The sequence below is a fragment of the Gambusia affinis genome, linkage group LG09, assembly GCF_019740435.1.
Source record: "Gambusia affinis linkage group LG09, SWU_Gaff_1.0, whole genome shotgun sequence".
Taxonomy (NCBI): Eukaryota; Metazoa; Chordata; class Actinopteri; order Cyprinodontiformes; family Poeciliidae; genus Gambusia; species Gambusia affinis.
The window spans coordinates 28,322,238-28,339,227 of record NC_057876.1 but is presented as its reverse complement, the minus strand read 5'-3'; the positions used below and the strand labels follow the sequence as shown (position 1 = coordinate 28,339,227).

At 38.4% G+C, this 16,990-nt stretch overlaps 2 protein-coding genes across 2 annotated transcripts; one reads left to right on the top strand and one right to left on the bottom strand.

Annotated features, from left to right (window-relative positions):
* The first annotated feature begins 201 nt into the window (after positions 1 to 201).
* Positions 202 to 12,280, top strand: ctso (cathepsin O). The gene is made up of 8 exons (XM_044126886.1): positions 202 to 465; positions 2,107 to 2,212; positions 2,433 to 2,557; positions 5,654 to 5,821; positions 5,912 to 6,033; positions 10,554 to 10,717; positions 11,818 to 11,910; positions 12,014 to 12,280. Exons 1-8 carry the CDS (start codon positions 295 to 297, stop codon positions 12,046 to 12,048), a joined length of 984 nt encoding a protein of 327 aa, XP_043982821.1. The 5' UTR covers positions 202 to 294; the 3' UTR covers positions 12,049 to 12,280.
* A 563-nt stretch (positions 12,281 to 12,843) lies between these two features.
* On the bottom strand, positions 12,844 to 16,986 carry tdo2a (tryptophan 2,3-dioxygenase a). The gene is made up of 12 exons (XM_044126885.1): positions 16,809 to 16,986; positions 16,581 to 16,683; positions 16,390 to 16,480; positions 16,165 to 16,235; positions 15,620 to 15,747; positions 15,340 to 15,526; positions 15,103 to 15,210; positions 14,878 to 14,989; positions 14,673 to 14,730; positions 14,064 to 14,143; positions 13,555 to 13,645; positions 12,844 to 13,342 (listed from the first exon to the last, which is right to left on the bottom strand). Exons 1-12 carry the CDS (start codon positions 16,841 to 16,843, stop codon positions 13,189 to 13,191), a joined length of 1,218 nt encoding a protein of 405 aa, XP_043982820.1. The 5' UTR covers positions 16,844 to 16,986; the 3' UTR covers positions 12,844 to 13,188.
* Between the last annotated feature and the right edge of the window lie 4 nt (positions 16,987 to 16,990).

Genomic DNA, 16,990 nt, shown 5'->3' with positions numbered 1-16,990 from the left:
TGTTTTTATCTGTAAGTCACTCTGTGGCAAATATAAACTGTAGACTATATTATAAGGACTGACTGGTTGATTCTGGAAGAAGTGATAATGGATTTGGTTTGAACTGTGATATTATCATACTTAACAGGTTGTTTTTACACTAGTTCTCTGGAGCGAAATTGTCAGCGTTTCCCTGGAAACGCCTCTGCAGTTCTGCGCGTGCGCGCAGCGTGACCGAACACCTTTTCCGCGAACATTAAACGGCCTTTCTTCCTGTGTTTACCTCTCCGTGTTTAGCTGTTGTTTATTCGTCTAATGGCGGTTTTGCAAATGTTTTTGGTTATTTTAGTAACTGCTGCTTGTTTTGGTGAAAGTGTTGCCAATTTAAATGGGTCTAGGATTGATTTCGACTCGTTCAGGAAGAAGTTTCACCGTTTGTATGAAGTCGACAGTGAGGAATTTAGCCGTCGTCAAATAAATTTTCAGGTAGGAGATTGGTGATGAGGAGAGATAGAGAAAATGTTTTGTCCTGTTTTAACTCGAGATTGTTCTGAACTAAGCGTGCAACTGTGTGAAAGCTAAACAAACGGTTGTCTGCTTTCTGTTCAGGAAAAACATAATCTGACACCAAAGTTATAAAACTAGCAGTACAGTTAATTTCCTGCAAAAGTTCAATACTTGAAGTCACAGTTCAAACTATTTAGTGTCCTGCTAAAGTATTCATACCTCGTTGAATTTACAGCCACAAGTCTTAAAGTTTTTTTTAGCCGTTAATGCGAACTCGACTAAAAACCAACCTGTTTAGGATTGTATTTGAAACGTAATCAATTACAAATTTACTGATGGAATTTGACTCATTGTCGTGTTTTGATTATTGATTCTATATTGCATTGTGTTTCTGTGTTTGTTATGACGTAAAGCACTTTGAAATGCCTTACTGCTAAAATGTGCTATGCAAATAAAATTTGATTGATTGATTTATTATGTGACAAAGCAAAACAATGTCCATAGTTGCAAGTGGAACCTTTTCACAATTTGAACTCTGTGAATCTATTGAATTATTGTGAAAATCAAAATTTATAAAGTCATATCTCTGTGTATATTTAGACTATTGCATCCTCTAACATAGAGGTCAGCAATATTTGCAAATAAACGAGCCACTTTCTCCTAAATACCAAACCGACAGAAAAAGATTTTAAAAACGTCCAAAAATTAATTATTTTTAAAGGAAATTAAATTATTATTTTTTTTTGTTTTTTCACCAAATTAATCAAAGTTTCACTGAGGGAAAAACCATTTATTTTCAGCAGAGTAAACTCTTTCAATAAATATGTTAAAAACTAAAGTTAAAAATATAAAGAGCATCATGTGATGATTTATAGCACACTTTACAAGATTTTTTTGTCACAAAAAAATCCCAATTAAAAACATTTCCAGTTGTAACAAAATGTGAAACAGCCTGTGAGAGAAGCTTTGCAATGCAAATATTTTAAAATTCTTGTACCATTGCTGCTCTCTGTTTTAGGTATTTATTAGTTGCTAAACCCATCCTTATACTCTTTATAATTAATGACTTATTTGGTTTTGTAAGAACCACAGTAGAAGGTCCAAAGTGCCTTGTGGGTCTGGAGCCACTTTGCACACCTCTTCTTTGTTTTGCTCTGTCACAAAAAATCCCAATGAAAAACGTTTCCAGTTGTAATAAAATGTGAAAAAGGTTGTGAGAGAAGCTTTGCAAGACATTATTGATGTTTAACCGTCATACAATCTAATGTAACACCATGCAAATATTTTAAAATATGTGATAAATGAATATTATTATTATTCAATGCAAATTATTATTCAGTGAACAATAAATAATAATAATAATAATAATAATTTTGGTTGTTATCGGTTATAGTTTCACTCCACATCCATTGTTTTCTCTTTTTAATGTAATAAGAACATTTAAAAATTTGTATTTTATTTTTTTTATTTTTCTGTTTTTCCCCTTGTTGTCTTTTCTTCTGTTTTTTTTTCTTTTTTGCTCTTCTTCCCTTTGTTTTTCTTTATTCCTAGAAAATATTTCAACGTTGCTTTCTTACTTGGTTAACTATCATCCAGCATTTGTGTTACGTGTTTTTACAGAATGCTGCAGTGCGACATCTATACCTGAACTCATTTTCCAGGCAGACACAGTCTGCTACATATGGCATTAACCAGTTCTCTGACCTTTCACAGATGGAATTTAAGGGTGAGAAGAAAATTCCTTGTGGATTTGTAGCTTGCAGAATTGAATTAGTTGCATGTACTGAGTGTTTGTAAACTACCAAGTTAAGACATGGTGAAGATCTTTTATCAGATCACTTCTTCTAAATGTGTTTAGTCGTGTTGTCTGGCTCTAGAGGGAAGAGCCGTTGTTAAAGTGGATCTTTGTAACCAGTATTGAGTCTGGACTGGATCTTTATTTGCAGATGTTTACCTTCGAGCAGAAAGCAGCAGAGCTCCTGGCTTCGTTGGATCGACCAGAGCCGGGCTCCCGGCCAAATTTGACTGGAGGGATAAGGGAGTGGTGGCACCGGTCCAGAACCAATTAGCGGTAAGGTTAATACTGACAGATGATGGATATACTGGATGGCTGTTACACTCAAATCACTGTCAGCAGAAATAAACAACATGGATTAGCTCATCACATTAAAATTTTCTAATAACAAAATAACAAATATTATTTTGTTATTTGGTCATAACAAAATAATAATCAAAAAATGTATTTGCACCATTGAGGAGTCTGGGGCAGAGGTTTACTTTGCAACAGGATAATGACACTAGACATACGGCCAGAGCTGCGATAAAATGGTTTAGTTTCACATATATTTATGTGCTAGAATGACCTAGTCAAAGTATTTACCTGGATAATTGCTGTTCAGAAAATCTCCATCCAGTTTCACTAAACTTGAGCTGTTATGTAAGGAGAATGGGCAAATATTTTACTTTGAATTTGCAAAGCTGGTAGAGATGAACTCCAAATGACCTGAAGCTGACATGGAAGGTGGGGGCTGAATACAAATGCATGCCACACTTTTCAGATTTTGTCTTTTTAAGAACATTAGAAAACTTTGACTGATCTTTTTTCTTTGTCACAATAATGCACATTTTTGTGTTTGTCACATCAGATCCCAATAAAGTTAGTTGGAGTTTTTCGTTTTCAACTTGAAAAAATGTGAAAACGTTCAAGTGAAATTAAAATATTTACAAATCACTTACCTTTGCAACGTCTTTGTTTGCACACAAGGAAAATGTGATCTTTTAAACCAGACTCTAATGTAATAATACAAGATGTGCAGTAATTGAATGCAGTTTAATTATATTATTTGGTTTTATGATTAGATTTTTCAAACAGATGGTATTAACATTAACCTGGTTAATGTGGGTGGAGTGAAAGGATTTCAGTCAGTACTGGCAAAAAAACCAAGGTTGACCTTACTGAAAGCCGCCACCTGCCACATTCCTGCAGCTTCTCCACATTTCAGCAGCTGCTGTGCTCTCCACAGCTCACTGTGAACGTTAGTGGCAGCAGAGTTCAGCTCAGGGCTTTAGTGGAAAATTTTATTTTCCGTTCCATTTTAAATGGAAAGCATAAGTTTGAATGTTTATCATAAAATAGATATTTTACCACGTCGCAGTTTGAAATGAAATTACGGTGCGAGAGGTTCACACATTTAGTTTCGACAGTCTGGCTTCAGTTCGTCGCCTCACCATCTGCCTCACCAGCTCCTCCTGTCTCCAAAATGCAGATATATACGCCAGGTCAGTGGTGCTGTACAGGTGCACGCATTCTCGTTCATCAAGTCTGTATTTTTGCTTCATGTGAGAAACAGGGTTGGTATTTTTCAGCCCTGGGTTTGTGCATCTACTTCGATATCAGGAGGGACAACTCATCCCTCCTGAAATATCTAATTTGCAGCGACTGTGCTTTTAAGTACAGTTACGCAGTTCAAAATCCTGAGTTCCACATAGTTTTTTATTATTTTGGTAATAGTATAAGTAATTGCCAAGTATTTAAACTCTTTAAATGAGTGCATGTTGGAAACTTTCACATTTTCACACCCAAATCCCCTTCCCCTCATCTTGGATATATTTAGAAGTCTCAAACTAAGATTTACGACGAGTGCACAGAGAGTTCTCCCTTCTGCAAATCAATTTTAGTCTTGGAGAGTTCAGCTGAAGGTCAAACATTCATCTGAAGTAGTAATGGACAGAATACATATTTGAGTGGCGGGGGAGTTCAATCGTTAAGGAAAAGCAATGAAACGATGACAAACCAACCCTTTGAGACTTCAGCTTGACGAGCAGAAGGGACCTGGGCTCCAGAAGAACTAGGCTTAGTGAAATGGAGCTGTTGAATGTCCTTTATGAAGGTTCACTTTTTGCTCTTTTTGTCCTTTATCTCTTTAGTAAGTCAATTTGCTGCGGGGGATGATATTTTCACTCTAAAGCACTTCTCCTAAGGGAGAGACGTAACCTATACAGGAGAATGCTGCATGATAACATGGTGAATATTTCATCCTTTTGAGTACAGAGAAAGTTTAGTGCTCCTGGGAGAGTCCGTACACGACCCGAGTCTCCGCACTCACCTACCTCAGCTCGCCTGCAGTTTATTTGCCCACATTTCTTATTGTCTGGCTTGTCTGTGGTTCTTCCTGGGCTGGGTTCCCACACAAGATTAATTGATAGGCAGAAGATAAAACATGATGCCATGCACACAGACACCAAATATCAAGTCAATTACATCAGATAAACTCTTCTCTACTCAAAGTTTCCTTGTCTTGATTCCTCATTTATGGCCTCGGTGCATTTCAGTGCTCACAGATGACTTTAATATTTTGTATGCTTGGTGCATACTTATCTCCAGTCCAGGCAATCAGGGTTGAATTTAGCTTCTGTATTGATTTTAAGCCATAGAACCACTTTGAAAAAAATAAATAAATAAAGTGTTTCAGACAGCAAACGGTTCATAATATTTATGAGAATTTCTGCTGAGGGAGTGAACATGATGTAGTAATCTCCATGTGGTGTGAAGAATAAAATTTGTTGAAATATTAAAGAGGGGAAGGAAAAAAAACTCTATTTCTCCATATAGTAAGGTATTGCATGCCCTGAATAAAATAGCTACTGGTTTCTGGAAGGGATTGAAATCGACTTCTATCCATTTTTATTACAAGAATTACTTTATGCTTTATGAATATTAGAAATGATCGTCTCTCTAAAGCTTGAGTAACAGCTGGCTCTATGTATTTCTTCATCATGTCGCTAATAGATGAGAGTGGAGTTTATTCATTTAAATTTTCCCCAAGAATTTAGTTATAAAGTGTTTCTGTCAGTAGGTGGCAGCAGAAAGCAATTAGTCACAGTTCATTTGGTTTAGTCATCTCATCCATCTTTATGATGGAATATAGCAAAAGAATTAGATTTAAAAATGTATTAATGTTAATTTATTGTAATTTAACAAATATTTTCTGCTACAAACAGATTCAGTTTTTATCTGAACTCAGAGACTTTATATGTGTGGGACTGATTTTTGCACAAAGGCATCACCCACCACTACAATTCCATGGAAAATAAATGCTATCAGACTAAATGTTTCACTGGCAATATTTTGCTCTTTACCTTATTTCACTGTTTCCTTGTTTTGTAGTGTGGGAGTTGCTGGGCGTTTAGCACAGTCGGTGCTATGCAGGCCGTTCATGCTATGGGAGGCTCGCAGCTGGAGCAGCTCAGTGTGCAGCAGGTTGTCGACTGCTCCTATAAAAACGAGGGCTGCAGTGGAGGCTCGCCCTCATACGCTCTCGCTTGGTTAAAACAGGTGAGGTTTGCGCTGCGTTACAACTTGAAACAAAAATGGCTGCTAACATGTTCCCTAAATTTATGGCTCAAACTGTTCCTTATAATGTAGACCAGAGTGAAGCTGGTGAGTCACTCAGACTATCCATACAAGGCCAAAACCGGAATGTGCCATTTCTTCTCCCCGTCACATGAGGGTGTTGCTGTGAGGAACTTTTCCCTGCATAGCTTCAGGTAAGAGATAAACGTTTTAAAGCACAATGAGTAGCTGAAACTACATATATATATATGGCATTTAAAATCACTCATTTCTGTTTATCTGACATTAATCCAACCAGTCAGCATTACTAACATTATTTCTGTTTTTTTAAATTACTGTCTTCATATTCAAAAGTTTAATTGCACTGACTAGATTACTCTGCCATTAATTAATTTGGTAAAGCCATTTTGATACATTTTAAGGCATCCTTCTCATACACACTGCTTTCTTTGGTGACGTTACAAAAACTTTTTAAAATATATCATTGAAGACATTAGGAAGAGAATTGTGACTCCTGACACTGGAATCCACAGCGACAGTTCCATACTGAGCTGGGCTGAAAGGCCACTCACTACGAAGAAACCATTATTCCAAAAGCAACATAAAGAAACAAATCACATTCTGTTTATTTATTTAGTTTATTATCCAGAGATTAATTGGTCTTAAACCAAAGTGTTTGGCTGGAATAATAAATGTTACAGTGAGTTTACAGACCCAAAAAAACATCTCAACTGTGAAGTAGGAGGTTGGCAGCATCATGTACGGCAGGGTTAGGTACTCCTGGTCCTGGAGGGCCGGTGTCCTGCAACTTTTAGATCTCTCTCTACTTCAACACACCTGAGTCAAGTCATGAGGTCATTAGCAGGACTCTGGAGAACCTGACTGCACTTGGGAGGTGATTCAGCTGTTGGATTCAAGTGTGTTGGACCAGGGACTTACAGTTGCAGGACACTGGCCCTCCAGGACCAGGAGTGCCCACCCCTGTGCTATGGGGCTGTTTTTTTTTTTTTCTGTTGCAAGAAGGTCTTGTGCACCTCATATAATATCTACTTTCATGAGGGCAGGAGCTTGTGTGGCAATATTGAAGCAACGTTTCATGATATGAACTATGAAGTTAAAGTTCAGGCTCAAACTTACCTTTCAAATAGCCAAAGACCTTAAACATCCAACCAAAGTGGTTACAAGGGGGCTAAAGAGAACAAGGTCAATGGTTTGGAGTGGCCATCAGTGGGTCTAAATTACAGGAAAGTTTGTGGAAGGATATTCAAGTCATAAAGCATAAATTCTACAAATCACTGAGAAAATGTATGTAAACATCTGACTTTTTGGAAAAAGTAACTGAAACAATAACAGATGTTCTGACATTTAGCAACTGAAAATAATCCTGGTAATCCTAACTGACCTTAAAAAGTAAAAATTTAATCTGATTTAATATCTGCATGCGCATACTGTATTTGGTTTTAGTTATATATTAAAAGCTAAAAATGAATGTAATTATGAATTTTAACTTGGTGGTTAAAGAGGAACAAGTAAAGAGGTTAGAGGGTGTAGGATTTGTCCTGTCCAATCGCAGACCACTGTGATCAGTCTGTCAATACAGGTTCTGATAGCTCAGTATCAAAGGTGTTTCTGTCTGAGTCAGCTGTTACGGCCAATGAGAGGCAAAATATTTTGTTTGATTTTACTCATGATGGGAAGACAGTTTTAATTGAGTTTTCAAGTTTTATATGTCGTCCATTTTCTTTTGCACTTCTTCCTTCAACATATCTAAATATGATATTTGAAACATCACATATGCTGAATGATAGTTTTCACTCACATTGTTTATGTTTGAGCTCAATGTTTAAAGAGATGTTGATGCCACTCCTTGATAAAATATGCAACGCTATAGATGGAGATTATAAAACCAGACACAGAACGCTATAAGCATAATTGGATGCTTTTTCAGTTACTGTTTACTTTTAAGGGTCCTTCAAAAGGAAATTCAGTGACAAAGCAACAATAATAAGAACCAGTCAGCCTGGTAATAAATCTGCTAGTTGTAATCGTCTCACGTGCAAAGGAGACGCATAAATCACTTGCCAGGGAAATGGGAGGATGAGTGATGACCGTGGCCAAATGCCCACTGGTTTGTGTTGCCACCAGCTGGCCTGGACTGTCATCCAGGCAAAGAGTCTTATAAGCCTCTGCTTAGCAGAACACAGCAATTGGCAGCTGAAAAAGGGAGAGTTCAAGTGTTTTACTTGAGAGCAGATTTGCGCTGCTACTGCAGGACCCTGGATCTCCATCAGATGGACGTGTTCACCTCGCATCTGTGTTCAGAAAGCAAAATGATTCAAGAAAAACTAACATATTCTCAAAATGTGTGAGCTAGCTATGAAAAAAATAAAAAGAATAAACATCAGAAACATGAAAGTTGTTCCGCTTTTCAAAAGGTGTGTTCTGTTAGATGTCAGAGAAATCTTTCTGCCTCCAGTCCGAGCCGTAAAAACCACCATGAGCACAGAGACTGACGACATCGTGAAGCAACGCTCCAACTTTCCAGAATTTGTATTGATCTGTTCATAGTTCTGAGTGAAGTTCACTGCGATGTTTATCAACAGCCATGTTTGTCCAAGGAGGTCAGGATGAGCAGGACTCACAGACAGCTGGTGATGTGCAGAATTTCTCTGGCTACAAATGCAATAAACCTGCATGGTTCCCAAAAAATGTGCTCTGCTCAGTTTACAAAGTCATGCCACATTTTTCAAATCTGCATTTTGAAACATTTTGTAAACCATATATAATTTCCCTTCTGCTCTATGATTACACCCCTCTTGGTGTTGGTCTGTCACTCACATAAACACATAAAATATGTTAAAGTTGGTAGTTTTTAATGTGACGTGAGAACGTTCAAGCAGTTTATTTATACAGAACTTTTCCCATGGCTCTGTAAGAGCCTACCTAATAAAATAAGTAAAAAGATGTAGAGATCTCAGGCTCAGAGAAGATTAAGGGAAACCAAGGTCATAATTTTCAGTAATAATTGAACTTCAGGTCCTTAAATAATAGCAGAAAATCCTTCTGAGCCCCCAATGGAATCAGAAAACTTTAAATCAAACTCAGGCAGGGCAGAGCTGCTGCTTTTTGCTGCTATCATAGAGCTTCATTAAATCTCATGTTTAGCCAGTTTTCTGTTTTCTAACAAAACAAAAGAGATGATTGTAGATTTCAGGAGAAACTGGGTTAGCTCAAACACTATTTCCCTCATGGGAGAGGAAGTGGGGGTGATGAGGAGCATAAATACCTCTGAGTTCATCTGGACACAAACTAAGCTAGAGAAGAAACTTGAATAGCATGAAATACATTCTCATTTAGGTTTCCTCTGGAATTACTAAAGGATTTGAGAGAGGCTTGAAAAAAGTTTAAGGTGAAAAATAAAAGTCTAATAATTTTTATTTTAATTTAGTAGTTTGGACTGCAATTCTCTAAACGTTTTTATTCATATGTATTGTTTTTTGTTGAAATAAGAGCGCAACAGTGAATGTGTATTGTGACCTCATAAGACCTGGCAACAAAAACTTTGGAATTGATAGGTGAGGCTTTTTAAAGATTGATGATCGATTAGAAAACTGCAGTCAGTGCATTTCTATCATTTGGCAATTTTCTACATTGAAGGAAGTTTACAGCTCATTATTCTCATTTTTACAGTAAGTGTGAGTCGAATATGCTAACATTTGGGTTTTGAATTCATTCTTATTTTCAGTGGTCTCCAACCTTTTTAGTACATCGGACCGGTCAACCCTTCGTAAATTTTCTGCAGACCGGAGGGGTGCTGCCGAAAGGATCGACACCGATGTCGTTGTTTCTTACTCATTATGCTGCATGTTGGCGCGCAAGACGTAACCGATAGCATCCGGTTTAGGATTTTCAAAATAAAAGCTCCTCAAGAGGACATATTCAATTATTTCTTGCGCGGCCCGGTACCAATTGGTCCACGGACCGGTGGTTGGGGACCACTGCCTTAGATGACTCCAAATTTTCTTTTAGTGAAACTTCCTTTGAATTTTTCACAAGCGCAGCCTGGCCTTGTTAAGCACAACTTAAAGCAAAGTAAGGATGATCTTCAGTCGGAGTAAATGCCAATGTCACGCTACCACGTGAATTACTCGTTTTACCCTTTTCAACAATTCTCTGATCCAGCATGAAAATGTCTCTTTTGACCCGGCCCCTGTCTTCAGGAGTGGAACGTCTCTGATAGTAGATGTATCATCAGGAGGCCAGATCTTTACTGCAGCACAGCGAAACACAAACATGACGACAAAGTCAAAGGGGCTTTTCAGAGTAGTTCGTCACATAGAAAGAGGCCCTATGGACGACATGTAATGAGCCTGGCAGCGGAGGGCATCACAGATTCCCCCAGTGGGAATCGTCTGGCGGGATGACAGGAAGGGGCAGCAGAAGGGGGCCTGCATATGCTCACTGTAGAAGAAAAGAGAATATATGCCATATTTGTTCAAAAGCAGATGTACTAATGAGAAATATGGACAGTATATCACCTTTAATGGTGAGAAGATGGCAGAAGCATGTCCATCTTTCAGATGTTTGAAGAATTTTTAAAGCTTTCAGCACATGTTCAGCTCTCTGACTTTCTCATGTTCTTCAAATAGCAAGTTAATCAAAAGGCCAACGAAGCCACCCATAGAGAATATGGTTCTGTAATTTTCTTGCACAGTGGTCAAGAGGAGGCGATGATGGGTCAGCTGGTGCAGTTTGGTCCGTTGGCTGCCATCGTGGATGCTGTCAGTTGGCAGGATTACCTGGGAGGCATTATCCAGCACCACTGCTCCAGCCAATGGTCCAACCATGCTGTCCTGGTTGTTGGATACGACACGACTGGTACAAACTCCTGCACTACATGCAATGGGAACATTTATTTGGCTCTGTATTCTGCTTTAGATAATATGGGCTGTAAAAGTAACTTACACAAATTAGTGCTGCAGGAGAACAATATGAGGCCCACTGTGTCACTAAGGGGAATAAATTATTCAGAGATTGTGGGACTAAGATGTGAGGATTTTAGTTCCTTGCATTTCATTACTCATGTTTGAAAATAAAGGGGATGCTAAGTTTACTCTTTTATTCCAGAGCAAATTTTCAATCTCTTAATTTGTTAGATTCTCTTTCAGTCTGTTGAAATGATCAACATCAGGGGCTCCGATGCTAAAGAAAACGGAGTGTGGAACCAATATTTGTTTTTCCAGTTCCACTATTCCTCTAATCAGTCGATGAATTCACAGCTGAAACTAGAAATGTACATTCATCGAAAAGAAAGACTTACACCTTTCTTTTCTCAGTGAAGTTTTAGGTCAGTTAGAATCAACACAATTATTACTATTTGGTAAAAGCCAAAACTTAGAAGAAACAATTTGTCTGATTTATTTATCAATGTCATTAAAATAAGAAGTTTACGTACTTTCCTTATTATTAGGTGTAATTACCTTTGAACTCTGACCGGTCAGACATTTTGGGTTTACTTGTATGGAGTCATTGTCCATTGGGAAGACCCGTTTGGACCCAACCTTTAACTTCCCTGCTGATATCTTTAGATGTTGTGTCAATATTTTGTACATAATGTTCTTTCCTCTTTATGTCATCTATTTCATAAAGTGCATCATTTCCACCTGGAGCAAAGCAGCAACATTAATAAATAAATCTGATATATTTCATTATTGTGGCTTTTGGCAAATCAGAATAGTTTTGATAATTCTGACTTAACTAAAAAAAAAAAAAAGGTTTGAGTTTTCTTTAACTGTAGCTATTTATCCTCATATTACATTCCTAACATAGTGGACCCCCAACTGATTTTCATATTTCTCAGCTTGAATAATTTAACACAGTCTTATTATATATATATTATAGAACGAAAACAGTATTTATGTAAAGGCAGAACCACAAACAACCTCTGAAGCTGATGAAATGCATGTTTTGTCTCCTAGGAGAAATACCTTACTGGATTGTACAGAACTCCTGGGGAACGACATGGGGAGATCAGGGTTACGTTTATGTAAAAATCGGTAGCAACATCTGTGGTGAGTTCATCTCCTTCATCTTTTTACATGTTTTGATGCATTAATGCAGTCTGTTGTTCTCCTAAAGTGTTAATCACGCTTTTCTTTTTGGGTTTCTTCCCAGGTATCGCAGATTCTGTGGCAGCTGTTTTTCTTTGATGACAGTTTATATTTGAGTCAGATGGATTTGTGTGAGTCACTGCATGTGGCTGCTTCCCGTTGCCAAAATGAAATAAGTCATCTGCTCATCTTCAGTGTCACTGTGGATAATGCTTTTATTGAAATGTAGCCATCTTGTGTCACAAAAACAAATAAATCTCCTCATATGTTTGCAACTGTTGGATTATAACAACAAACTGCGACACAATAAAAGTATTTTCACTATGCAAAATACATGCATCTTATTAAGTACAAAACATATATTAGAACTCATAATTCTTCTATACAAATATATAATGAATTAGTAGATAAATACATTACAGAATTATGCAGAATACTATACAAAACACATCTGAAAGAGCTACAGCACTAGGATTATGTAATAATTCATGGCTTCTCTTTAATATTATCGTATTTAATCAGTGCACATCTCCCTGTTTTAGACATTGACATTTTTATGCTTGAGATTTCATCTTATTTACACTTTGTTTCACTGAAGTTGCATCTCTGTTTGTCTGAAGCGGCCCACTGTGACATGCTGACATAAAGGCGTTTTGTAAAACCCGGCAGTGTTGTCCCTCTGCACAAGGTTTGATCATTCCACCCACTGATCCGCTTGCCTCCAGGTCAGTTCTTCTTCATTTACATAACAGTTATTGAGGGAACATGTGAGCAGGTTTTATCAAGGAGCCGTCTGCTGCACTGTGACTCTGAGACAAGATTAAAGTAAAATAACTTGATTCGGTATCGTGAAATATTTAATGTCAGACATTATGTCACAAGCTCTACGACTCGTTTTATTTTTGTAGTTTATTTTTACCACGTGCTAAAGCTTAATATTTACAAGCCTAACTACGCATTTCAATCTTATCTTTTTCTTTATAAACTCAGTGAGTCACCCTTACATCCATTTAACTTGGTATAAAACAGTAAAGTTAATCATTTTACTAGTTTACTACAGTGTTTATTGGTCTTGAGTAAAATAAAGTTGAATCAACTTTAAGTCAGTGATGCTCTGACTCATGCATATGTTGGCCCAACACAGGGGCTGCCCTACACCTACACACTTGGCAAATAACTCCCTGGCTGTGATCTCTGTCACAGCGAAGGGAAGCCATAACAGACGGCTGAGATGAACTCCTAGTCCGAGTCCTCGCTGCTGCAGTAGGAGCTGTCGCAGCACTCGGCCATGTACATGAAGGTGTGAACGCTGGGGTTCAGTTTGGGCACCCAGTGACGAGGCACCAGGAACGTAGCCAGGTTAAACAGATCCACGAACACTTTGTAGCGGTCACTAAAGAGAAAGAACATGTAGTTGTACGTTGGACACTAGAAAAAAATGCTGTTGTTCTGCAAAGTCCAAACTTTCTGGGAAACAATATCTGATAAATAGGTTCTTCTTTGATAAGCAGAGTATCTCTGTTCAGTCTTTATCTAAATCATCTTGGATGGGCTCTGCAGAGTGATGTTTGCAGTCAAGAGACTGAAGTTAAAATTAAACAATACCTGACAGTGGATCTTAAGTAGTGGTAGCCTGATGAGCCCCCTGTGCCTGCTTTGCTGCCAATCATTCGATGTACCATGCACACATGGTTGTCTTGAAGGAAGAACAAGAAAAAAAGTAAAAATCTTTGGTTTGATATCATTTGTGCTGCCACTTCCAGTGCACTGCTAAAGTATTTATATCCCTTTAACTCTTTTACATTTTTTATGCGATACACCAACACAAAGTGACACATAATTGAAAAGAATATATTAGGTCAAAAGTTAATTTACAGTTAAAAGAAAACTGTGTGGTCCATTTGTATTCAGCTCCATTGATCCATTGACTTTTCCTTTTTACCTCAATATCATCCTCTTTATTGTTTTTGTTTTATTACTATTGTTTATGGAGTTCTAATTTGAGTGTCATTTTAACATCATATAGTCTCTGTTCATCCAGTTCTGGCTTTAAGCTAACTAAAACACTCTGTTGCTGACACGGTATATGAAAAAAGTCCCATAGAAATACTTACATCTCCATTTTGTCATGAGGGTGTCCATGTCCATGAGGGATGTGAGCAGCTGGAAGGGAACCTGGAACCTCGGCTCTTCCCTGAAAGGTAAAGGAAGGTTTGATGTTTTAAACATCTCATGAAAATCCTTCTAAATTTTAATGGGAGTAAAATGAGAGCAGCTGTCTCCTGTGCACCAACAACCTCGCCAGTTTTGCACTAATTATCACTGTGCAGTTGCTGCCGGATGACTTTGTTAGCTCTGCTGAAGCCTTAATGAGCCTCATGTGACATTCTGTCCTTATCACATGTGTTACGCAGCTACGACACCTTTAGGAAAATCTGACAGACATGCTCAGACTGTTGAAGTTTCCTCAAGACCTCCTTACTAGTGCTGTAGGTGTCGCCTGGCTGACAGGGTTTCAGAACAGGGCTTGTGATATGGAAATGTTATGTGGAGGAATTAATGAGCACCCCTGCCTCTGGAACTTGCACCGAGATGTTCTTAAGTTAGTCCCTTTGGAGGTGCCAACACCTTCCAGATATAAAAAGTAATGTATGAAGTGTAATAATACGGTGTAAATGCTGCAGTTTTAAAGGTGGAGAAACACAAAGAAAAGCTTAACTTACCTGTAGAAGTAAATCATCAGAGCACCTTGTAAAGCCTTGTAAGACATCCGCCTTTCCCCTTGTAAGCAAAAACAAAATGTATTAATTAATTTGAAGCAACATACATTTAGTTTATTGTGTTGCAAAAGTTCAAATTCGACAGGACTCAGTTTTGAGGAAGGGTTGAACACACAGAGCATTTCCAACAGTCTGATTAAACGGCTACCTTTGCTGACCAGATGGTCATGACGCTTTTCGTCAAATAGGGACATGAAGTGCTCTCTCTGTTTGACGAGCTCAACCATCAGGTTCGCTTTCTCCTCTGAGTCTCGCATTTTCTACAAAAATAAACAATGCCCGCAAACAAAAAAAACCCAGGTTCTGTCAATCATCCATGCACTCCGGGGCGAAGCTGGCAAAGTTTGTTCTGGGAGCTGAAGTCATTTCTTACCTCGATTTTCTTCTCCTCCACATTCAGCCCGTCAAATATATTGATTTCAAGTCGTTCCCAGAAATTGAATCCATCCACTTCCAAACCAGGCGTTCTCTCCAGCCACTCCTGGAAAAAAGGCCCAAAGGTTTTATGCCATTTGTTCCCTGCTCAGAGCAGGTCCAACCACACAGTTATGTGAATTAACGAGTCGGCTCTAAATCAGGGGAATCAACAGCAAGAGGGACTGAGATGAACCTCAACCAGCTTCAGAAGCGTTGGCTCTTGCTCTGTCTGCAGAAGCGTCTCAGTGTCATCCTCTTTAATGTAGTCCTTGTAATGCCGTCGGTTGTAAGGAACCCTCAGATTGTCCTGCACCCCGATTTTGTTCTCCAGAAGTCGAAACTGAAGGCTTTCAAACCCAGAAGCACGAATCAGGTACTTCCTGCAGACCCAAGATCAAATAAACATCCACAAGCAATTCATTAGACATAGTGCCTAAATATATAGTTATTCATGAGGTTGCCAATGAGTTTACCTGAAGTCAAAGAAATCCAGCGCTGTCATTGTTTCCAGTACTGCGAATTGGTCGACCAGCAGTCTGAAGATCATTACTATCCGGTGAATCCGTGTGTTGACTTTGAGCATGTTGCGTTCATCTCTGACCTTTGGGAATAAAAAAAACATATGACTTGGCGCGGTCCACATGTGGAGGCCTTGAGTCGGCCTTGAGTCGGCGGGTTCGATTCCCGAACCTGCCGACATTTGCCGAATGTCTTCTCCCCTTTCCTTCCCCCTTTCCTGTCAGCCTGCTGTCATATAAGGGACACTAGAGCCCACAAAAAATACATATGATTTGACTAATAATGACAATACAGTCTCCAAAAAAGCTGTAGTAGTAATGAGACGTGTGTCGGTTTTGGGGCAATTAGACTTTCTTGATTTTATCTGCCTGAGCTCTACATTTAAAGGTAGCTTTAATTCAGTCAGACACTGAGATCTGACTCTTGTGAACAGTTTGAAACCTTAAACATTGAGGCTCTAAATCTGTCAGCACAAAATGTTCTTTTCTGTGTGACTTACATGTCCACTGATGAAAATCTCCCGCACCGAATCGATCTCAAAAAGAATCTGCTTGAACCACAGTTCATAGGCTGGAATAAAAATCAAAGGTTTAAACATCAAAAATACATCTGCATCAGATTAGGAAGTTAAGATGCTCAGCTGTCAACAGTGAAGTAGGTCATCCACTTTCAGGTAAATAATTTTCTGTCTATTTAAACACCAGTAATACATATTGAACTGTACCTTGGTGGGTGACGATGAAAAGATGCTCATCATGGATTTTATTGCCTTGAAGTTCACTTTGCAACACTTGAGCTGTGGTTATTTTGTCCAGCTGAGGTTTGGAATCAAGTAAAGCAAACAGCATATAGTTGGTTTCTAAGTTTCTTTCTTACAAATGTCCCAAAGATAAAATGTAAGTCTTGTTGTTTTACCTGCAGGTAGTCTCCATAGATGATTCTTCCTTTACTGTCCTGGTCTACCCCTCCCTGCGAGGTTTCCTGGCTTTCCTCAATAGAAGATTTACGTTTGAATAACCTGCAATATGAAAGAAGGCAGCCCTCTCATTTGGAGTTTTTTTTATCAACAGAAATGAACAGGTCTTTTTACTGTATATGTGAAAAAGGAAATAAAAGTCCTTAAATGTGATAACTGAAACATACAAATGTTTCTTCTCAAAGTACGGGCATCGACTCATGGTTTATCCTCGTCTGTTGCAGCAGAGATGTGCTCTTCTTTGTTTTGTCAAAACTTACTAAAACGGTCTTTAACTCAGCCTGACTTTTTAAAGACGCAACTCATCCAATCAATCAGTCACCAGCCGACCCGCCTCTGTTTGCCACAT